This window comes from Rhinolophus ferrumequinum, chromosome 19, assembly GCF_004115265.2.
Source record: "Rhinolophus ferrumequinum isolate MPI-CBG mRhiFer1 chromosome 19, mRhiFer1_v1.p, whole genome shotgun sequence".
NCBI classification, from domain to species: domain Eukaryota; kingdom Metazoa; phylum Chordata; class Mammalia; order Chiroptera; family Rhinolophidae; genus Rhinolophus; species Rhinolophus ferrumequinum.
This window is the reverse complement of record NC_046302.1, coordinates 5,104,118-5,127,482: the sequence shown is the minus strand read 5'-3', so window position 1 is coordinate 5,127,482 and position 23,365 is coordinate 5,104,118. Positions and strand designations below refer to the sequence as shown.

Here is a 23,365-nt window from a genome sequence, read left to right as displayed (position 1 = left end):
TTGTTCGGTTCAGTCAGCTGTGAACTACGGTTGGGAGAAGGTATGTTTTAAAGTGTGCTGTAAATCATCCTCCATCGTGACAATGGTCCGTGTCACACATCACTTCTGGTACAGCAATTTCTGTCAAATAAAAACATAATGGTGTGTCCTCATCCACCTTATTCACTGGATCTGGCACCGTGTGACTTCTGGCTCTTCCCCAAAGTCACAATGACCATGAAAGGTAAACGTTTTGAATCAATTCGGGACGTTGAGGCAGCCACAACAGCACAACTAAAGACACTCACAAAAGGAGTCTTCCAGAACTGCTTCAGAAAGTGGGAAGAACGATGGGATGTGTTCGAAGCAATGGGGAGTATTTTGAGGGGAATTAATGGCAATGTGTCTTTTACTGTAATAAATTTTTTTAAATGTAAACATTCACTGTGTTTTTTTATCACAACTCGTATTAATAGGTAGAGTTGATTAGCTATAAATTATGCATTTGATCAGTTTTAATTGTTCTTATTCCTTGGCTGGATTCAGCAGGAAAAACTTGCTGACCAGCCTGTGCTGAGGCTTATATATGTCAAGGCCACCTAAAGATCTGAGGCACTTCAGGCCATAGCTCTTGGGTATAAACAGGTAGTCTTCTATAAAAATTTCCCTTTAACCAATTGTACATTTAATCAGGTATTTGATATAACTATGCTTTATCTTTACCCAGTGAATGTAAGAGTACCTGAGGAATTGAAGTTTCCTCGTGCTTGCTGTGTTGGCATTGCTTCACAAACCCACCTCAGTGTACTTAATCCAAGCGTGTGCTGGCTACAGGTCAGCATCGGAGTACTCAGTGTTAGTGTTAATGGCGAAAAGGTAAGTTTTCTCTGTCTCGCTTTTGACTTCGCAATTGCATTATGATTAATGCTGGATTTCTCCTTTTATGCTGCAGACTGTGCCCCCTCCCTTTATACCGTGCACAGAATCGTCAGAATACTATGTTTTTCTTGGTCTCCCTTTTGTTGTAGTATTTATAGTGTAAGAAGTGAAATCTGAATGTGTTTCTCATTTTCCGTTATTCATTTATTAATCATTATGTTTCATTATTTATTTAGAATATCATGTAAATGTCCTTTTGGTGCTATTATTTAAACCACTGAAAGCTCTTAAATTTCTGGTCACTACTTGTTGGTTTTGTTAGAAGTGATTGAATGTAAAATTACTGACATTTATCAAAAAACAAATATTAGGGCCTACACTTTCATTTAGTAAGTTGTCTTTGTGACTAACTTATCTGATCATGTTCTTACATGATCTTTTAAAATACCTGGAAATAACAGTTTTAACATTAACTCACATAGCAAGGGTCTCTCACATGATCTGTACCAACTGCTGAAGTTCTAGAATCTAAATTCTCTTTCATGATCACAATGACGATTTGAATATCATTGAGTTGGGAGTGTGGGAAATATGGACAGCAGCTCCTGTTTTGGAATGTCTTGGTTTTGCAACTGCTACCTGCAGACCAACATTGGTGGATGGGTTTACTCTTCCTTATTACCTCCGATGAAGTAATAGCCTTTATTTACCTGGTAAAATAATACTTTCTTTATCTGTATCCTACCTTTCCCCTTTTCCTAGCTTTTCCCCTCTGCTTTCGTTTCCTGAGGTTAGGTGAAATGCAGCTGATTGGAGAAAAGGGTTGAGGGTGGAAGAGGTGAGACTGGAGGCCTTCTCATGGGTGTGTAGGAAGTAGTGTTGTCTCTGGAAGTAGGAGTAGAAAAAAAGATCCACATTTACAATGAGAAGGGTGTGTTTGAAGTGAATCGTAATCATAGACTTGGAGGCCTGACAAGAAATATGAGAGATCGGTCTAATCCTCCTGCATTATACCAGGAACTAGATCCTAGGGCCATGCACAGGGCTGTGAAACACTGCCATTTTCAGAGCCCTTTTCAAGGAAAGTGAGAGTATTAATAAGTAAGTTTGCTTTAAAATAGACTAGAGTCTGTAAGTTCAACCTGTCTTCATAAGTCTTCATAATTTTAACTAATTGTACTTCACAGATAATGAGTTATAAGAGTTGGATATTTTTGAAGAGGTAATCAATGTCTAGATTTGGTAGTTTCAGTGACTGGGAAAAGGGATCTTAAACTAGTTGATTCTACTTCTTGATTTTCAGTGTGAAGCCATTTTTTAACAAATCATGTGGCACTTTTTTTTAAAGGTGGATCTTTCAGCATATCCCTGTTTAGTTTTCAAGAATAAAGTCATCATAAGACCTCATGCCACCGAAGAGATAAAAGTACTTTTTATACCATCCAATCCTGGGATTTTCAGATGTGTATTCAGTGTTGCTTCTTGGCCATTTACAGCAGATGCTGAGGCAATAATCCAAGCAGAAGCCTTAGCAAGCAGAGTCATTCTCACCGCTATTGCTGAGACCCCTGTGATCGAGGTAACTATTTGTATGCAGGTCTTTGTCATACTTGGCATCTTAATGAAAGCTGTTTAATCTTAGAAGTAATATTTGGGAAAAATGAATTTGTGGGTAAATGTGCCACAGAGTTACCTTCCAGCTAAGCATTGGTTCTTAATATCTTCTTATTCCAAAACTTAAAATTATTTCTGTTGTTTTAAAGAAACGTGTATATACTTGCTAAGATGTTTATAAAACAAAGTATTACATTAAACTCTATTTTCCAACTGATTTTTGTTATGTAATTTGATGGTCACTTAAGAAAGTGCCATGTTGATATTCTTCCATTTGTATACCTGAAGATTATTTGCTAGCTGAAAAAGTTTCTCTTCTACAGTCACCCATTTTCTGGAAGTGGAAGAAATTAGATCTAATCTTGTTGGGGTAATGAAGCAGTCACTGGATTATGTGCTTCTTTAGAATAATGACTCTCAACCTTGGCTGCACATTGGAATACCACTGGGGTTTTAAATGCAACACAATGCCTGAGTCCTACCCAGACCAACTAAATCAGTATGGGGAGGAGTGCATGGCTAGGTATCACTAGTTTTTAAATCTCACCATGATTTTAAATTGCAGCCTTAATTCACAACTGCAGTTGTACAAAATGTGTGTTGTCTTAATCAATTGTGAGTGAAATCAGAACATATTGAACAAGTTTAAGGAATGTGGGAAGGAGAGATGGGGAGGGTACAAAACAAAGGAAAAGCAGAACAGCTCTTCATGATAATAAAAATTAGTTGATTCCTGTTATGCGAATTAACAGGTTTGTTTAACCACATTTAACACATTAGCCACATTTAACTGAACTCCTACTAAAGTTAATCTGTCTCCTTCAACCAAGCTATTAACTGATTCTGTTTAGAATTGGGGTGTGGGGAGTGAGGGGCAGGGTAGCATTCCAAGGAGGCTGATGAGAATCATTTAGGGTTTCTGTTCACAGTGCACATGCTCTCCTTACCTTTTCCCAGGGGGAATGCTTAGACTTGGCTCCGAAATTTCTTTATTTTCTAGAGCATGGAGGAGGAAGTAGAGTTTGTAGAAGTTCTCACATTATAAACTCTTAATGATCTTTTTCTTTTTGTCTAAGTGCCATTTTATGTACTTTTCAGCTCTGCGATGCTTGCCATTCTTTAGGTTTGGGTTTTTCAACTTTGGCTCTGTTGACATTTTGAGCTGGATAAATCTTCGTTGAGGGAGAGAGGCTATCTTGTGTAATGTAGGATATTTAGCAGTATCTCTGGTCTCTACCCACACTAGGTGTCAGCAGTACCTCCTTTCCCCTAATTATGACAATCAAAAATGTCTCCAGACATTACCAAATTACCCCCACTTGAGAACCAATGTCGTTAATTTTCTGCATTTCAATAGACTCCACTATACTAGGCTTCTGAAATCACAACTAAGCAATGTTTGTAGTTGTCATATCTTAAGTGGCTCACATAAGTGATACTTAGTGGTGTGAGGCAGTGTTTCCCAAACTGATCTGCTCATTGGAATCACCTGACAATCTTCAAAAAAAATACTGATGACTGTGTCTATGCCCCAGAGATTGTGATTTCATTGGTCTGAGGTGTAGTCTGGGCTTTGAGTCCAACATATAGGCAAGTTTGGGAACCACCAGTGTAAGGGATGTTTCAGTGATAGCCAGTCCAGTGAAAGCCTTCTAGGGAGCATGAAACTTGGAGGAGTAATTGGGCCCTGAAGGACCAGCAGGATTTGACTAGGGAAGAACATTCCCCATGAAAGATAGTGCAGGAATTTTATACAGAGGCCACGTCTATAAAAACTGTTAGTTTACTTTCTTAACTTGATAAAGGATCTCCCACAGGTACCTACAGCAAACATCATATTTTATAGTATATGTGCTTTCACTTTGACTAGATACTGCCAAATTGCTAATTTATGTTCCCAGAAGAAATGTATGCTAGTTCTTATTATTGCTAACATTTGTTATTGTTAGGTTTTAAATTGTTGGCTTACTTTTTGGATGTGAAATAATTGTTTTAGTTTGCATACTTGGATGACTAATGAAGTTGAGCATCCTTTTTATCTGTTTGTCAGCCATTCTAGTTTCCTCTTCGAACTGCCTGTTCCTATTTCTTGCCCATTTTTCTGTTGTTTCTAATGTCTTGACTGATTTTTATAGATGTTTCTTATATTCTGGAGTATAAATCTTTGCTAATAATTATGCTCTGTGATTCTTTTCTCCCATTCCTAGGCTTTTCTTTTCAACATTTATGTTGTTTTTTGTTTTTTCGGTTGGGCTAAAATTTTAAATATAGCGTAGTCAGGTAAGACCCCGTATTCCGGATACAAAACGAGGTTTGTTTTCCCTCCTCCAAAAAAAGTATTCCTTGGAAAAGAAGGAGGAGTTGCTTCAAATTCACTCCTTTAGGATAATGTGTTAGCCTGTCATTACTTGAGTGGGTATCAGTTTGGGACATTCTGAAAAGTCACTTACATAATTTTTTTTTTAAAGGAGACTAAGAAATTTAACCAGATTCAGTGATTATTCCTGATAGTTGTAAATGTTGGATGTTATACACTTGTCTTTTAAATCGCACTTTAAGAAGCAATCCAGTAAGTGGTAACGTAGGGATATGTGTATGGGAAAAGTAAAAACAACTGCCCTATATTTTATGAAAATGTTTCAGCTTGGAATAACTTTCAGTGACAGCATCACATATAGATTTAAAAAGTGTTGTGGTATCAGTTTGGGTGCATGTGAGGACTAAGCTTTCTGGACGTGTGAAACCAGCTCAGAAAGTATCTCTAGTGATGAAGAAGTCACCAGTATTGACAATATTTGTCAGAGTTTGAATACAGTTGTTTTCTGACTAGACTATTTTTCCCACAGATCATCACATGCCTTACTGTGTCACTTTTTCTAGGTCTGTCTCTGCTGAGATGTCACCTGAACACTATTCATAGAATGGCAATCCCCACCTGTCCTATCATCCCCATCCTCCCACTGTCTTTTAAAAAGTCTGCTTTACTTTATATGTAGCACTTCAGCATCTGACATACTGAATATTTACCTGTTTATTGTTACTCCCTGCTGCCACTAGCATGTAAGCCACTTGAGGGGCATGAAGTATGTCTCTTTAGTTCACTTCAGGACAATGCTTGGCCCATAGTAGGGGCTCAATTAATGACTGAACTGTTGATTCAAATAGAAAGTGGAAACAGCAATATTTCAATTTTCTTTTTAAATTAAAGTTTATTGGGGTGAAAATTGTTAGTAAAGATACATAGATTTCAGGTGTACAATTCTGTATTACATCATCTACAAATCACATTGTGTGTTCACCACCCAGAGTCAATTCTCCTTCCATCACCATATATTTGATCCCCCTAACCCTCATCTCCCACCCCCCTTCCCCCTTACCCTCTGGTAACCACTAAATTATTGTCTGTGTCTATGAGTTTTTGTTTCTCATTTGTTTGTCTTGTTATTTTGTTGGTTTTGGTTCATATATTAGTAAAATCATATGGTTACATATCAGTAAAATCATATGCTTCTCTGCTTTATCTGTCTGACTTATTTCACTTAGCATTATAATCTCAGGATCCATCCATGTCATCACAAATAGTCCTATTTCATCTTTTCTTACCGCCGAATAGTGTTCCATTGTGTATATATACCACAACTTCTTTATCCATTCATCTATCGAAGGACATTGTAGTTGTTTCCATGTCTTGGCCACTGTAAATAATGCTGCAATGAACATTGGAGACACGTGTCTTTATGTATATATGTTTTCAGATTTTTTGGTTAGATACCCAGGAGAGGGATTGCTGGGTCATATGGTAATTCTATTCGTAATTTTTTGAGGAACCTCCACACTGCCTTCCATAGCGGCTGCACCAGTCTGCATTCCCACCAACAGTGCACAAGGGTTCCCTTTTCTCCACATCCGCGCCAGCACTTGTTGTTTGTTTGATTTATCGATGATAGCCATTCTAACTGGTGTGAGGTGATATCTCATTGTGGTTTTTATTTGCATTTCTCTGATGATTAGTGATGTTGAGCATTTTTTCACATGTTTATTTGCCATTTGTATGTCCTCTTTGGAGAAATGTCTCTTCAGGTCCTCTGCCCATTTTTCAATTGGGTTGTTTGTTTTTTTATTGTTGAGTTGCATGAGTTCCTTGTATATTTTGGATATTAGCCCCTTATCGGAGGCACTATTTGCAAAAATCTTCTCCCACTCAGTTGGTTGCCTCTTTATTTTGTCGATGGTTTCTTTTGCTGTGCAGAAGCTTTTAAATTTCATATAGTCCCATTCATTTATTGTAACTTGCCTTTGGAGTCAAATTCATGAAATGCTCTTTGAACCCAAGGTCCCTAAGTTTAGTACCTATGTTTTCTTCTATGCAGTTTATTGTTTCAGGTCTTATGCTTAAGTCTTTGATCCATTTTGAATTAATTTTGGTACATGGTGACAGATAGCAGTCCAGTTTCATTCTTTTGCACATGGCTTTCCAATTCTGCTAGCACCATTTATTGAAAAGGCTGTCTTTTCTCCATTGTATGTTTTTTGCTTCTTTGTCAAAAATTGTCTGTCCATATTTATGTGGTTTTATTTCTGGGTTCTCACTTTTATTCCATTGGTTCAAAATTTATATATTTTTAAAATATTATATTACATATAACATATACATATGCCAAAACTGATGAGTATTGTCAGGTAGGTATTTCATCCATATTGCTAAAGATGTATATTTTAAAGTTGGCCAAAAAGACTTTTTCCATCTTCTCTTTGAGAAATTGGATTGTTGTGTATTTTATAGTTTCCAAATGTTTTGGAAGTGTTTCAGCTGCCTTCCCCCAAAATCTCCCCAACTTTGTGGTCTGAATTTAGTTGTAGAGGGGGGAAGGGAAAGAAATTCCATAGTCTGTTCAGTTTTTGTTAATGTTTCTTATGTGCCTGCAATGGATGGCTCTTCTTTCTCTGAGGTGCAAGAGTTCTTTTAAGTGTCCTTCAGCTCTCATTTGTTACATAGCTCCATCCTCCTGTATTATTACTAATATTTTTGTTTGCTTAGTCTTTTGACCTCTGAGGAGGATTGTGGATTTGTAGATTACTTCTTATAATTCTTTTATTTCTGTATTGGATATTCTGCAGCACTATTGTTACATGTGTTTAGGCTCAGGATTGTTTTGTCATCTAAGTGAAATGGTTCCTTTTTAAGTAATGATTCTCTTTATCCCTATTGTCTCAAAGTCTGTTTTGACTGTTAATATTGTATGTCAAATTTTTTTGTTTAGTAATTTCCTGATATATCTGTTTCCATATCTTTATTTTTAAGTCTTCAACCTCTATTTTGTTATAGTGTCTCTTTAAAGATTCTGGATTTTTTCCCACCTTTCCTGATTCTCGCTGAATAGATTAAATTTTTCTTTCATCCTTCCTTTGCATCTGCATTAGTTTGGAGGTTACACATTTCTATTCCCCCCTCCCTTCTTTTTTTAAAATTGGTTACTCACGTCTGAAATTAATCAGGAGCTCTATTCTATACCCAAACAACACAAGAAGCTTGAATCATTTTAATGCTGATCTTTTCCTTTTGTATTATTTTTGAATAAATATTTCAGTTCCACATGGTTTTAAAACCCCCACATTAAATTTTTTTTAACAGATCAAGCTACTTACACTGTTTTATTTTTGCTCACCACTGCTTCTTGAATCGTTTGTTTTTCCCTTCCTCATGGACTCTATTTGCTTATCTGTATTTAAAATGTTCTTACTTTATCATTTATTTCAGATTATTTCTAGTTCTTCAGGTGCTAATTCTTCTGCTAGTTAGTTTTGCTGGGTTTCCCTGATTATTTTCTTCATGTGGTTTCTAAGTTTTTAATATTTAAAAAATTTTAGTGTGAGCACACATTCATGGAGCCTGCCTTTTGCTATAGAAATCCCATGTGTCCTGATTTTTAAAAGTGACCCTGGAGAGCCCTTTGTATAAATGCTGGGGGCACTAAAGTTTCAGTGATTTTTTTCAGGGTTTCACTTTCTTGCAAATGGTCCTCCAGTGCCCACCCATCCATGGACAGCTTCCCTGTTGTCTCCTTTGACATAGAAACAGAGTGTTTCCAGTTTTCATAAAGAGGGCACTTCTTTGAATTTCTGCACCTTGTGCTGGGAGTTCAAATTCCGTTCAAACCTTGCCCTGCCCCCAAGGAGCCTCAGGGTCCCATCTTTTGTTCTGAAGGGTGTTAAAGCTCAGCCAGACCTTCATTGGCCACTGTCGAAGTTACCTCCGGTTTACCAGTCTGTTTTTGATTTCCCAGTATTTTAGGTTTGGCTAGGCCAAAAAAATTTTGTGTATGTTAAATATTATCCAACATTTCTACATGTATGGGTGTGAGGGATCTGTTTAGGTGGGTCTCCCTTGTTTAAAGAACTCAGTCAGTTGCAATGATAGGCACTCACTTTAAACTTTTGATATTTCTACTTTGATACCACTTTAAGCATTTTTAGTATTGTCAGAAGTTTGGACTAAATCTGAAAATGCCAACGTGTGTTTGAAGGAAATTGAGAAGTCAGTATTGTAATAATAGAACTCATTGAAGGGAGGCTTATGTATTTTATAAAATTGTCAGTTTATCTTAAGATCTAATAGTCTTTCAGAGTAACAGCAGTTAAGATTTGTTTTGTTCAGGAATGTACTTGAGTACATTGGCTACCTCAGAAAAAGAATTTAACATTTATCTTTTTTTAGAAATAGCAATTGTGAAATAGTCTGGGAAAATTAGGTAAGTTCACCTTCAATGTTGACTCTATTTGTGGCAGAAAGGGCAGAGATGTGAACATAAGCTGTGACATTTATTAATATGTTACTTTTTATAAATCAATTCTTTTTTTCATAATTAGGTAGAAACAGAAAAGAAAGATGTTCTTGATTTTGGTGACTTGACTTACGGAGGCTGGAAAGCTCTCCCATTAAAATTGATAAACAAGACACATGCCACCGTGCCAATCAGACTTATTATTAATGCTGTAAGTACTAATGTACAATAAGAAACCGTTTACAGAGCGCATTGATTTTGAATTGTAGACACTGCTAATATCATTCCTCGTTAATTTTTCTTATGACAGTAAATTTTTTTGTTAAGGATTCTGTCAACAAATTTAACATTATACCAACATTACACTATTGGCTTTACTGAAACTGCTTCTTCTGCTTCTGAACAGAATGCCATAGCCTGGCGCTGCTTCACGTTTTCCAAGGAAGCAGTCCATGCTGCTATGAAAATTGCTCCTTATGCTGATATTGCTCAGCTGGCAGCTCCTTCAGTGATCAACCACATGATGCCAGCCAGTTACGACGGTCAGGTAAGCCAGATGGGTTGAAAAACTGGTTTAGAATTAAAGAGGAAGTTAAGTTTCCAAACGGTTTTACTTTTATTAAGATTTTAATAAAAGATTAAAATCTTTTAGATTTTAATTTTTAATACCAGTGTACATTAAAAAATGTTTTTTTTTTACAGGATCCAGAGTTTCTGATTATTTGGGTTATTTTCCATAGTCCAAAGAAACGGATCACTTCCTCAGGTATCATGTTTACATTTTATGGGAACTACTCTACTCTGTACCTGAATAAATTACAAAGTTGGGGCTTATTTCCTTTGTTCAGTAAATATGAATACTTTGAGTAATTTGTCAAATATTTTATGTTGTTTTAAAAATGGGGGCAGAGAGCATACTATTTTGGGTCAAATCCGTGTAATTGTGGGTAACCCAAGCAAGTACCACTGAAAACATTTTGGGATCTTTTTCGTTAATTGATTGTATTACATATAACAATGAGATATTTTCTTCCTTTTTCTCCTCTCTCTTCCACTTATTTTTGTTCCTCTTTGTTCTTTAAAAAATTATCTTAAGATTTCTTATGACTCCTGAGGGCATAGTGTTTGACCACTCATGGCATTTAGACTTAAGTAACTCTGGTGTCAAAACTAAAAGAATGAACTTTTATAGAGATTCTGGACTCAGCAGAAGAATTCTTGGCAAGAGTTGATATAGAAGTTGATAGCCCAAACCTTACACCAGTTATTAAAAGTATTAGTCTTCGAGCAAGAGCAGGAATAGCTAGGATCCATGCTCCAAAAGACTTACAGGTACTCTAAACTCTTCTTTTTGACATTATTTTATGTTGAGGTTAATTTTATTATAATTTTGACTATTTTTTTAAATGCCTGTTTTACCTCATCCTCTAGACTATGCATTTATTTGCCAGTGTGGCTTCCTCAACAAAGCAGCACTTACCTTTGAAAAATGCTGGGAATATTGACGTTTACTTAGATATCAAGGTAAGAATCTCTATCTGTGCTATAACATAGTATTTCCTCAGACTGTGAGACTGAGTATCTCCTTACATTCTGAAGGTTAGTAGGCTACCTACCTTGTCAGAGTGCCATGGGGATCAAATGGAAGAATCTGTGCGAGTGCTTTAAAAGCTGGGGGTTACACTAGTGTAAAGTAGATGATAAGGAACTTTAATATTTAGTGTTTCATATATAAGAACCAAGTTCTTGATTAGTTCCTAAAAAATTTGTGTGTTGTCCTATGGCTAGGTAGAATTGGAGGAGAGTGATCCACATGCATAGACATTATTTCTGAGACATGTGGGTGAGTAAGAGGGTGGGGTGTTAGTGACCAGGAATTAGGGATGGGTGGAAGATGAAGTTTGTTATGGAAGAAGAAGGAGAAAGGAATATCCTTTCCAAGAAAATAAGACAAAACAAGAAAGTGATGGACAAAAAGGAAAGGAAAAATAACTTGTCATAATAAATGAAAAAGGCATATAAGACAAGGAGAGTAACTGAATAAAAGCCATATTTGCATAGGTCGGCATTTAGTTATAATTATATAAATACTTAGATCCCAGATCAAGGAAGTCACTTTTCAGTCGATCCAGAGACTCTATTCCTCAAACCTGGAGAAGAACACGAAGTTACCATTTCATTCACTCCAAAGGATTCCAAAGGCTATGAGGAAAGGTAATGTAAAATTGTTTATAATGACAAGTTTTTACTCACTTCTCAAAACAGCCATTTATTTAGATGTACTTCAGTCCACAGCCTGAATGATAGAGTATATGTTTTACCTTACCTAACAGATGATACAGCTCTATCGAACCTCTTTCACTTAGCCTCAGATTTTTTTCTTTTGTTTACTAAAAATCTCCTTTTAAACCAGCTGACTAGAAATTAAGAAATCACTATTTTCAAGTATATTCTGACAAGAAAATAATAGAATGTCAATCTTAATGTTTCTCATTAACTTTTTCTCTCTCCAAGGAAACCATTGGTTCACCTTGTCAGTTGTTAGTTTAAGGTATTTTCCCCACCCTTTCTCAGAGCCTGTAACTTTTTTGGCCCCAAGTCATAAATGGGTGAATATCACCATACATTGGTCAGAACACCGTTGTCATTAGTATTTGAACTTGCTTGATAAACTTGGCGCACGCTGTTTTGAGACACACATGACCTATCTACTGCCTGGGTGACAGAATGCCTTAGAGTGCTCAGTCTGCTACTGTGACCTTACCAGAGAAGAGCTGACCTGTGCAAATGTAAATTCTTGTGCCTGGAGCATTGGAGCACTCATCCTCAACTTCACTTGGTTAACTCCTTCATCTGGGAAGCTTTCCTCAACTTGTCCCAAATTCCTCATAAATAGTACATTGGTACCTTGGTTTTCGAATGTAATCCATGAGTTCTGAAACGTTCAAAAACAGCCAACAGCTAGGCCTCAGGGTCTTGCACTCAGCAGAAGCCATGTGACATGTTTGACTTCTGAGTCGTGTTAAAAAAACGAAGCATTTATTTCTGGGTTTACGGCATTCATAAACCAAAATGTTAGTCAATGGAGATGTTTGAACACTGAGGTACCACTGTATTCAGTAGCGTTGTGTAGCTCCGTGAACCTCTCCTTTGCCACCATGTAGATGATATTAGGACACTCTCTTTCATTGTCTGTAGTCTCTGGAATATAAGCTCTAAGGGTGGGAATGTCATTGTATCCTCAGCACCAACCTCAGTCTCTTAGACAAAAGAAGCATGTAGGAAGTAGTTGCCAAAAGAATTGAATTCTGGATGTTCAACTTAAATGATTTTCTTTGTTAGGATCTTGAAAATATTTGTGCAGCCATTTGGACCTCAGTATGAAGTTGTGTTAAAAGGTGAAGTAGTTTCTTCAGGAAGTAAACCTCTGGTATCTGGATCTTGCTGCTCATATATTCCATCGATTTTATCCAACAAGCAGTTTCTGGCTTGGGGAGGTGTCCCTCTGGGTAGAACACAGTGAGTATGCACATAGCAGCCTCTGAGTGCTAAGATTTTGTTGTCATTGCCTAATATTATCTGTTGTGTTAGTTAATGACCCTGTTAATGTTTTTAGAATTGAGTAAAGCTGTCTTATAGTCCTTAAACTTCCTATTATGAATTCACATTTTTTAGCTAAAATTTTCACCTCTTTTTAAATGCATTCCAAAAAATACAGGTTTCAGTTTTCTTAAGCTTTTGGTGAATTCTCTGCTGATTTCCAAATCTAGGCAACTAAGAGTATCCTTTGTTCCTTCTTTGGAAAGCACTATGAAAAAATAGGCAGAAAAAATACTCAGAGACATTGTATTCTATTTAAAGAGTTCACAAACTAGTTGGTGAATACTTTGTACTGTAAAGTAAAAGGTATAAGGGGTATCTAGTAGAGCTTATATGTTCTGTCACAGCTTAATTTGAATTATATATCTAATTTTATTTTTATATTCTGATTATACATTATTGATACCTCTGAGTTAATAAAATTAATTGGCATAAATATTTAGTATGTACAGTAATATTTTTCCCTTCAGAAGCTTAGCAACGTAGCCAAATTTTTTTACCAACCTCAAATCAGTGCAAACTTCTAATTAACAACCTAGGTGATTATTAAACCTAAATGTTTGTTTACTCTTTTATATTTTACACTTTTGTGTTTGTCCTAAATGTTTTACTTATATATTTCTATGGCTGCTGAAAGATAAGAAACTTCTGACTGAATCTCTAGTACAGGTGTGAAGAAATTAATTCTTTAAAATTATAGTTTTTTAGTGCAAAAAGGATCTTATTGAACCTCCTTACTTTATATAGAGTTCATACATCTGCATAACTACTCATGTAGTCATCTGTACCTTGTCTTGTTCCAAAAGCAGCTTTCAAAAAGACATAATAATAGTAAGATAAAAACAATTAAGTGGAAAATGACGTATGTGGGAAAATGAGATGCAGTAATCATAAAGGTGGCACCGGAAGGCTTGCTGAGAGACCCTGTGCATTTGCCTTGATGCAGGTCTCAGCGTCGTTATTAAATGAGTCACAGCATTCAGAGGTTAAGAACAAACCATTAACTGTGTAAGAGACTATAGCCATTGCTGCTACCGATTTTAGAGAGATGTTTCTTCAGGAATCCCTTTAAAGAGAAATCCGTGTAATATAGTGAATCTCCCAAAGAAAAACAACCTCACAGGAAATACTCAGAAAGCTCCCCTTTAGGTGCTCCAATTTGGAATACTCAGTGAAGGCATCTCTGGATGCTGAAGCATGTGGTATTTGATTTTGAGATACCTTAGGCACCTAGAAGAATGCATGGACTGCATGTTCTTTAATTAGCTGTCCATAAAGATTTCTCTCAGTTAGACTTTTCAAAAATCCTGAGTGGCAGCGAGTGTGAGGCACTACACCCTCTTCAGTAGTTCCTGTGTTGTTGGTTATATGTGTCATATGCTTTTTGTAGCCATTTAAGATGGAATCAGGATTGACATTTACATTGAAGGGAAGGGCTGAACAATGACATGTGCCTAAGGAGGTTTTTCTGGTTCTGTACAGTTGAACCCGAACAGTGTCTACATGCCAAAATTTTCCTTGAAACATTAATTTGTGGTCTGCTCCAATACACGTACAAATAGCTGATTCAGGCTTTTAGTTCTGTGCTATGGAAGGTGGCCAAAATAATTTAGCTCAGCCATTAATGTCTAAGATAAAAAGAAAAGGAAAATTATTTTCAGTATGCCTTAGCAATCGTAGCACTTACCCTAGAACTGCTCTCGTCCATTAAGTTAGACGCAGAAGAAAGCTCAGTAAGATCCATCATAATCCTTGTGTTCCTGACAGAATGCCCTGCCTTGTGATAAAATATGTAATAAATCATTACTATAGTAGAGATGGCTGTTCTTAAAATCCAGTTGCTCCTTAGATGCCATACATCCTGAAATCTCACTCACCACTCATCTAATACAAAATTAGCGTGTGCTAAACTTTGTTGTTGTTGTTGATTATCATTAATTTTTATTTGACTTTCTAGTTTTTGGCTTTAAGAGGTTGATTAAGCCCTTAAAACTTGATCATGACATATTCTTTTGTTTTTTTTTAATTTTTAAAAATTTTTTATTAGTTTCAGGTGCACAAAACAAAGTAATAGACGTTTATCATTTATATCCCTCACACTGTGTCAACCCCCCTACCCTCATCCACTATCCCTCTGACATCGCACACAGCCATTCCTTTCCACTGTCTCTATTCCTAATCCTGTACTCTGCTTCTTGTAACTATATACGTATATAGTATATAGTGTGTGTGTATATATATATATATATATATATACCTATGTAGTATATAGTATATATATGTGTGTATATATATATGTGTGTGTGTATATATATACATATAAATATATATATATATATATATATATATATATATATATATAAAAACTTGTAGTTGACATTCATTATTGTTCAGCTTCAGCTTCAGGTGTACAGTGCAGTGATCAGGCATCTACATCTTTCCTGAGGTGGTCTCCCTAATGAGACAAGTGTCCATCGAGTACCCTACAAAAATCCTTACAACATTATTGATTACATTCCCCAAATTAATATTCAAAACCCCGTGGCCATCTTGTGGTTACTGACTGTTTTCTAATCCCCTCACCTTCCCCCTTATCCCCACCCCCCTCCCATCTAGCAACCCTCAGTTTTTCCTCTGTCTCCAAAGCTGTTTCTGATTAGTTCATTCACTTATTCTTTTCTTTAGAGTCCACATATAACTGAGATCATATGGTATTGGTCTTTCTCTGTCTGACTTATTTCACTTAACATAATGTTCTCTAGGTCCATCCATATTGTTGCAAATGGTAAGATTTCTTTCTTCTTTATGGCTGCGTAATACTCCACTGTATAAATGTACCACAGTTTCTTAATCCAGTCATCTACTGATGGGCATTTCCGTTGTTTCCATGTCTTGGCTATTGTGTATAGTGCTGCAATAAACATAGGAGTGCATAAAGATTTTTGAATTAGAGTTTTGGATTTCTCCGGATAGATACCTAGGAGTGGAATTGCTGGATCATAAGGTAGTTCCATTTTCAGATTTTTGAGATACCTCCATACTGTTTTCCATAGTGGCTGCACCAATCTGCAATGCCACCAACAGTGCACAAGCGTTCCCTTTTCTCCACATCCTCGCCAGCACTTGTTGTTTGTTGATTTATTGATGATAGCCATTTTGACTGGGGGGAGGTGGTATCTCATTGTGGTTTTCATCTGCATTTCTCTGATGATTAGAGAGGTTGAGCAGTTTTTCATATGTCTGTTTGCCATCTGTATGTCCTTTTTAGAAAAATGTCTCTTCATGTCCTCTGCCCATTTTTTAATTGGGTTGTTTGTTTTTCTGGAGTTGAGTTGAGTGAGTTTTTTATAAATGTGGTATATTAACCCTTATTGGATACATCATTGACAAATATCTTTTCCCATTCAGTAGGATCCCTTTTTGTTTTATTGATGGTTTCCTTTGCTGTGAAAAAGCTTTTTAGTTTGATGTAATCCCACATGTTTATTTTTTCTCTTACTTCCCTTGAAGGAGTGGATATATCAGTAAAAATCTTACTCTGGGTAATAATCTGTAAAGTCTTTTCCTATATTTTCTTCCAGGAATTTTCTGGTTTCAGATCTTACATTTAAGTTTAAGGCATTTTGAATACATTTTTGTAGATGGTGTAAGGAGGTGGTCCAGCTTCATTTTTTTGCATGTGTCTGTCCAGGTTTCCCAGCACCATTTATTGAATAGACTGTCTTTACCCCACCATAAATTCTTCCTTCCATTGTCGTAGATTAAATGGGCATATAGGCATGGATTTATTTCTGGGCTCTCTATTCTGTTCCATTGATCTATGTGTCTGTTTTTATGCCGGTACCATGCTGTTTTGATTACTGTAGCCTTGTAGTATAATTTGATGTCAGTTACCGTTATACCTCCCACTTTGTTCTTATTTCTCAAAATTGCTGAGGCTATCCGGGGTCTTTTATGGTTCCATATAAATTTTAGGATTATATGTTCTATTTCTGTGAAAAACGTCGTTGGTAGTTTGATAGGAATTGCGTTGAATATGTATATTGCCTTAGGCAGTATGGACATTTTAACTATATTAATTCTTCCTATCCATGAACATGGTGTGTGTTTCCATCTAGTTGTATCTTCTTTCATTTCTTTCTTCAGTGTCTTATAATTTTCTGAGTACAGATCTTTTACTTCTTTGGTTAAATTTATTCCCAGGTATTTTATAGTCTTTGAAGCAATTGTAAATGGGATTGTTTTTTTAGTTTCTTCTTCTGATGTTTTGTTATTGGTATTACAAATGCAACTGATTTCTGAATATTAATTTTGTATCCTGCTACTTTACTAAATTAATGTATCAGCTCTAATAATTTCTTGGTGGAGTCTTTAGCGTTCTCTATATATAGTATCATGTCATCTGCATATAATCACAATTTTACTTCCTCTTTACCGATTTGGATGCCTTTTGTTTCTTTTTCTTGTCTGATTGCTGTGGCTAGAACTTCCAGCACTGTGTTGAATAGAAGTGGAGAAAGTGGGCAACCTTACCTTGTTCCTGATCTTAAGGGGAATGGTTTTAGCTTTTCCCCCTTGAGTATGATGTTAGCTGGGGGTTTATCATATATTTTTATTTTTCATTTTGTTAATGTGGTGTTTCACATTAATTGATTTGCGGATGTGGAACCACCCTTGCATACCAGGGATGAATCCCACTTGATCATGGTGTATGATCTTTCTAATGTATTGCTGAATTCTGTTCACTAATGTTTTGTTGAGGATTTTTGCATCTATGTTCATTAGAGATATTGGCCTGTAGTTTTCTTTTTTTGTGGTGTCTTTGTCTGATTTGGGGATCAGCGTGATAGTGGCCTCATAAAAAGTGTTTGGGAGTCTTCCCTCCTTCTGGATTTTTTGGAAGAGCTTGAGGAAAATAGGTGATAATTCTTTTTTGAATTTTTTGTAAAATTCATCTGTAAAGCCATCTGGTCCAGGGCTTTTGTTTGTTGGGAGACTGTTGATTACTGATTCAATTTCCCTGGTGATAATCAGTCTATTCGGGTTTTCTGTTTCTTCTTGAGTTAGCCTTGGAAGGTTGTGTGCGTCTAGAAAATTGTCCATTTCTTCCAGATTGTCAGATTTGTCGGCATATAGTTGCTGATGGTAATTTCTTAAATTTTTTTGTATTTCGTTGGTGTCTGTTGTCATTTCTCTTTCATTTCTGATTTTATTAATTTGGGTCCTCTCTTTTTTTGATGAGTCTGGCTAAAGGTTTGTCAATTTTGTTTATCTTCTCTAGAAACCAACTCTTGGATTCATTGATCTTTTGTATTGTTTTTCTGGTTTCTATTTCATTTATTTCCGCTCTGGTCTTTATTATGTCCTTCTTGTACTCCCTTTGGACTTATTTTGCTCTTCTTTTTCCAGGTCCCTTAAGTGTGAAGATAAACTGTTGATTAGTGATTTTTCTTGTTTCTTTAGGTAGGCCTGCAATGCTATGAATTTCCCTCTTAGGACTGCTTTCGCGGCATCCCATAGATTTTCGGTCGTCGTATTCTCATCTTCGTTTGTCTCGAGATATCTTTTGATTTCTTCCTTGATCTCATGGTTGATGCATTCATTATTTAGTTACGTGTTGTTCAGCTTCCATGAATTGATGTGTCTTCAGGTTTTTTTCCTGTAGTTCATTTCTAATTTCATAGCACTGTGGTCAGAGAAGACAATTGGTATGATTTCAATTTTCTTAAGTTTATCAGGACTTGTTTTGTGGCCTAACATGTGGTCTATGTTGAAAAATGTTCCATGTGCGCTTGAGAAGAACGTGTATTTTGCAGCTTTGCGGTGAAATGCTCTGAAAATTCGATTAAATCCAAGTGGACCAATGTGTCATTTAAGGCCGTTGTTTCCATATTGATTTCTGTCTGGAAGATCTGTCCCTTGTTGTCAGAGGTGTGTTGAAGTCCCCTACTATGATAGTGTTACTGTTGATCTCTGTCTTTATGTCAGTCAAGATCTGTTTTATATATTTAGGTGCTCCTTTGTTGGGTGCATAGATGTTTCTAGGGCTATATCCTCTTGTCGGATTGTTCCCTTTGTTATTATATAGTACTTATTTTTGTCTTTTAATGCATTCTTCATTTTAAAGTCTATTTTGTTAGATATACGTATTGAAACTCCAGCTTTTTTCTTATTTCCGTTTGCGTGAACTATCTTACTCCAACTCTTCACTTTCAGCTGTGTGTGTCTTTTGATCTGAGGTGAGTCTCCTGTATACAGCATATACAAGGATCTTGCTTTCTTATCTACTCAGCCACCCTATGTCTTTTTTTTTTTAGATGCAAAATTTTTAATGTCTGTTTAATTTTTATTTTAATCTCTTATTTTTCATTAGTTTCAGGTGCACAAGAGAAACTAATACTTAGGCGTTTATCATTTATATCCCTCACACTGTCTGAACCCCCTCCCCCACCTATGTCTTTTGATTGGAGCATTTAATCCATTTACATTTAAAGTGATTATTGATAGGTATACAGGTATTGAAATTTTTTAAATTTGTAATTAGATTGTTTTCATCTTTCTTCTGTTTACAGAAGCCCTTTTAATATTTCCTGCAATGCTGGCTTGGTGGTAATACATTCCTTTAGCTTATTGTTTTCTGAAAAGCTCTTTATCTCTCCTTCAATTTTAAATGATAGCCTTGCTGGATAAGCAATCTAGGTTGCAGGCCTTTGTTTTCCATCACTTTTAGTATCTCCTGCCACTCCCTCCTGGCCTGCAATGTTTCTGTAGAAAAGTGATTTGATAGTCTTATACGAGTTCCCTTGTATGTAATCCGCTGTCTTTCTCTTGCTGCTTTTAGAATTTTCTCTTTGTCTCTAACCTTTGCCATTTTAACTGTAATGTGTCTTGGTTTGGGCCTGTTCAGGTTTATCCCGGTTGGAACTCTCTGCACTTCCTGGGCTTGTATGTCGGTTTCCTTCACCAGGTTAGGGAAGTTTTCAGACATTATTACTTCCAATATGTTCTCGATCCCTTGCTTCCTCTCTTCACCTTCTGGTATTCCTATAATGCTCATGTTGTTGCTCTTGATGTTGTCCCAGAGGTCTCTTAAACCATCTTCATTGTTTTTTATTCTTTTTTCTTTTTGTTGTTCCGTTTGGGTGATCTCTGCTAACTTGTCTTCTAAGTCGCTGATTCGATCCTCTGCTTCATGTAACTTGCTGGTAATTTCTTCAAGTGTGTTCTTTATTACAGTTGTTGTATTCTTTAGTTCTAAGTGGTTGTTCATGATGATTTCTCTATCCTTCTTTATGTCGTCACTAAGCTCCTTAAATATTCTTATCATCAGTTTTCTGAACTCTGTCTCTGATAGGTTGGTTACCTCTGTTTCACTTGGTTCCAATTCTGTAGGTTTCTTCTTTTCTTTTATTTGGGACATGTTTCTTTGTTTTCCCATTCCGGCTGATTCTCTGTGTTTGCTTTGATGTATTAGGTAGATCCCCTAGGGTTCTTAGTTCTTGCTGGGTTATCTTATATGTAGTATGTGTTCTTTGTATTTGACTTGCACTACTTCGTTCTTCTCCTCTGGGTGTGCTCCAAAGGTGACTCTTGCGTTGTGTATATTGTCTTGTTAAAGTTGATCTTTAAGTGCTTTTAGCTTGTGAGTAGGTGGGATTGACTCCTAGGCTGAATAGTTGTGAGACTTGGCTCTGCCCACAGCAGTATGTTCTGCTGTGTGAGGGTTGACCACTTAAATGAGGTTTGGCCTCTGTGGGCTCTTGTGCCTGTAGAGAATTCCCTCTGGGTGTGTCACCTGTAGGTCAAACCTGGTAGTACTCTGGTTTGATCTGGAGTTGGCCTCTGGGTGTGTTGAGTCTTCTGCCTCTAAGCTGGTCCCTGGTGTAGGACAATTTCAGAACAAAGCAAATCACCAAGCACAACAATAACTAAGAAAAAAGCAAATACATTCACATGTAAAAACAACCGATAACCCACACTCCACACAGGCAAAGATATAAAAACAAAACAAAACAAAAAAAGCTGCGCCAGTCTTGGCTTAACCCCACCAAGTAATCTCCAGGTTGTCCTCTGCTGTACCAAAGAGTCCTCTGTGTATTGTGCAGGCAGAGCCGGTCACCTGGTGCCCAGAGTGACCTTGGGACTGCAGATTTAGGTGAGTGGGGCTGAGGGGTCTCGATCGCAGTTTCTACAAAGTCAGTGCAGTTTCTGCTCTTGCCTGCACATGTGCGCACTGAGAGTAGCCCCACCAGCCCTGTGCCCAGTTCTCCTGAGTCTTAGGGCACTTCTTCCGTGTGTGTGTGTGTGTGTGTGTGTGTGTGTGTGTGTGTATGTATGTTTGTGGCGGGCGGGAGATTTCTGAGCTGCTGAAAGCCCAGAGTTGTGTCTGCTGCCTACTGCTGATCCCTGGGTGTGTCTCTGCAGTTGTAATTGCCCTGCCCTAGGCAGGCCAGAAAGGGTGGGGTCTTGGGATGGAGGGGTCTTCTCTCTCCCAGCCCAGTAAAAATCACACTCTTCCCAGCCTCTTTCCTGGGTGAGAGCTGCAAGCAGGTCTTCCCAGAGCCTGAGCACTAGCTCTCTTCTGTAATCTGGCACTACTCCTCAGTTCAGGGGCTAGTTTATGTCTCTGGAAGGGCAGGAGTAGGATTTGGAGAGTTGGGGGAGGGGCCCAGGTATGGAGATTGTGTCATTTGTCCAACCTAGGGCCCAGCTGGAGGTCTCAGCTGAGGTTACTGCCTCAAATGCTAGATATGCTGCCCCCTTGGCGGGATAAATCAGCTGTGGGACGCAGGGAAAGAGCCCATCTCCTGGCTTTTGTGTTCTCTGTTCCATTCTGGGATCCCCTGCATCTGTGCAGCCTCGGATGCCGGCCGTTTCTCCACAGCCGCAGATGTGGGCTGCATCTCCACAGCTGCATATGCGGCTCCGTCTCCACTCAGCTCCCTTCCCTCTTCCCTTGCTCACCCAATTTGCCCACCTTCAAGTAATCCTTGCACGGTTCTCTTAGCTGTTCTGGGTGATGAGCAGAGAGTCCTTTGATGGCTTATAGATGTCCCGTTTGTGATAAGATCTGGAGGAGAACTCAAAAAGTGCGCCTAGCTTCCGCCATTTCTTCATGTCACTTAAACTTTTTTTAAAATCAGAAATAACGTAAGTTGAAAACAGGCACACTGTTTTGTACATACTTTTGGACTTATGTGTGGCAGTTTTTCCCTAGCCCTTTCTTGTGTGAATGGCCTTCAGGCTATCACGCCTGAGTTCTTGACTTCTTGACTTCACTTTTTGACTTCACTTCCTCATGGAGCTTCATGGACTTCCTTCTAATCTAATAGATATATGTGTAAGTCCTGGTCATGCCAGTACAAGGAACTGACCTGAAAGCCTGTCGTGTCTTCTGTTTACAGGAGTTGGTTAGATGTCTTACTTCAGCCTAGAGGAGCTTGCCAGTCCTGTGAGAACAGCTCTGCCTTAGTCAATTGATAGTATGGTACATGATGGCTAAAAGTAGGCTTTTCTGAAAGTAACAATTCCAAATTAAACATGTAAATGTATTTATTTAGTGCAGTACCTACGTAAATTAATGGATTTGTGTTTCTTTAGTTCTCCTCAGCCTCATCTTGGTGTCCTGCTTAGAACAATAATTTTCCTCACCACAAATAACTCCTCTGTAAATCTGTTGCAGCAGAGTTCATGATAAAGAGGTGTGGTGTCTGTTTAGGAAGGAATCTCCCCATTTTCTTGCCCACTGCAAAATGTCCTTGGAGGCAGACGGAGGTTGTGACTCAATAGATGCTAGGAGAGGACTCAGAAACAGTCTGGGAGATGATTCTGCACTACTAGGTGCCCTTCCTGTGCAGTACTTGTCTGTTCCCTGCCCCACCTTGTAGAAGAAGGTGCTGTTGCAAAAGGGAGATTTGAAATGAGCTCTTCTTCCAGTGTACAGAGGAAAAATTAATGTATAATTTGAGGGGCAGTTTTCTCATTGAGTTAATGGGTTTTGCCTCAGTTGCAGATAGCAATGGTAATTAATAAATTAACATTATGTTTTTCTATGGTCCAAAGTGTTATTTCATTCCAAGTTGATGTTTTTCGATTTCTTGGTTCTGTATTTTTCCATATATTCATTCATTCTAGTTTCTCATAAGTCTGCTTACATACTTTACCTATTTGTTGGTTAAGATTTTAGTATTTTTTTCTTACTAATTTTTATATCAGAAAGGTGTTAACTGTTTCTGTTTGGTATAGTTCCTTTTTATAACTAGAAACAGAGCCCCCACCTCCGTTGGTAACTCTGCTACTTGAAAATGACAACATTTCTTTAAAAATAAAAAAAATTAAAAAATTAAAAGTTTTCTAAATGATTTTATTTTCCATGCAAGTTTTTCCCAGCCAGTATACTTGTGGAGGGATTTTTCTCAGGTGTGCTGATAACCAAAGGTCTTAGATTTTATTCTGAGGTAAAGCTCAGCAGCTTTCCCACAAGGGGGACAGGACATAGAGCACAGCTTAAG

The 23,365-nt window shown here is 37.3% G+C and overlaps 1 protein-coding gene across 8 annotated transcripts in view; it reads left to right on the top strand.

Annotated features, from left to right (window-relative positions):
* CEP192 (centrosomal protein 192) overlaps window positions 1-23,365 on the top strand; it is a 148,387-nt gene that overhangs the window by 88,624 nt on the left and 36,398 nt on the right. For all 8 annotated transcript variants that reach the window (XM_033087616.1, XM_033087615.1, XM_033087619.1 and 5 more), the window contains 9 exons: window positions 707-855; window positions 2,207-2,437; window positions 9,340-9,465; window positions 9,661-9,801; window positions 9,957-10,020; window positions 10,447-10,586; window positions 10,686-10,778; window positions 11,350-11,468; window positions 12,597-12,773. In XM_033087616.1, the coding sequence (XP_032943507.1) occupies window positions 707-855; window positions 2,207-2,437; window positions 9,340-9,465; window positions 9,661-9,801; window positions 9,957-10,020; window positions 10,447-10,586; window positions 10,686-10,778; window positions 11,350-11,468; window positions 12,597-12,773 (1,240 nt within the window). The remainder of the gene's footprint in view (window positions 1-706; window positions 856-2,206; window positions 2,438-9,339; window positions 9,466-9,660; window positions 9,802-9,956; window positions 10,021-10,446; window positions 10,587-10,685; window positions 10,779-11,349; window positions 11,469-12,596; window positions 12,774-23,365) is intronic.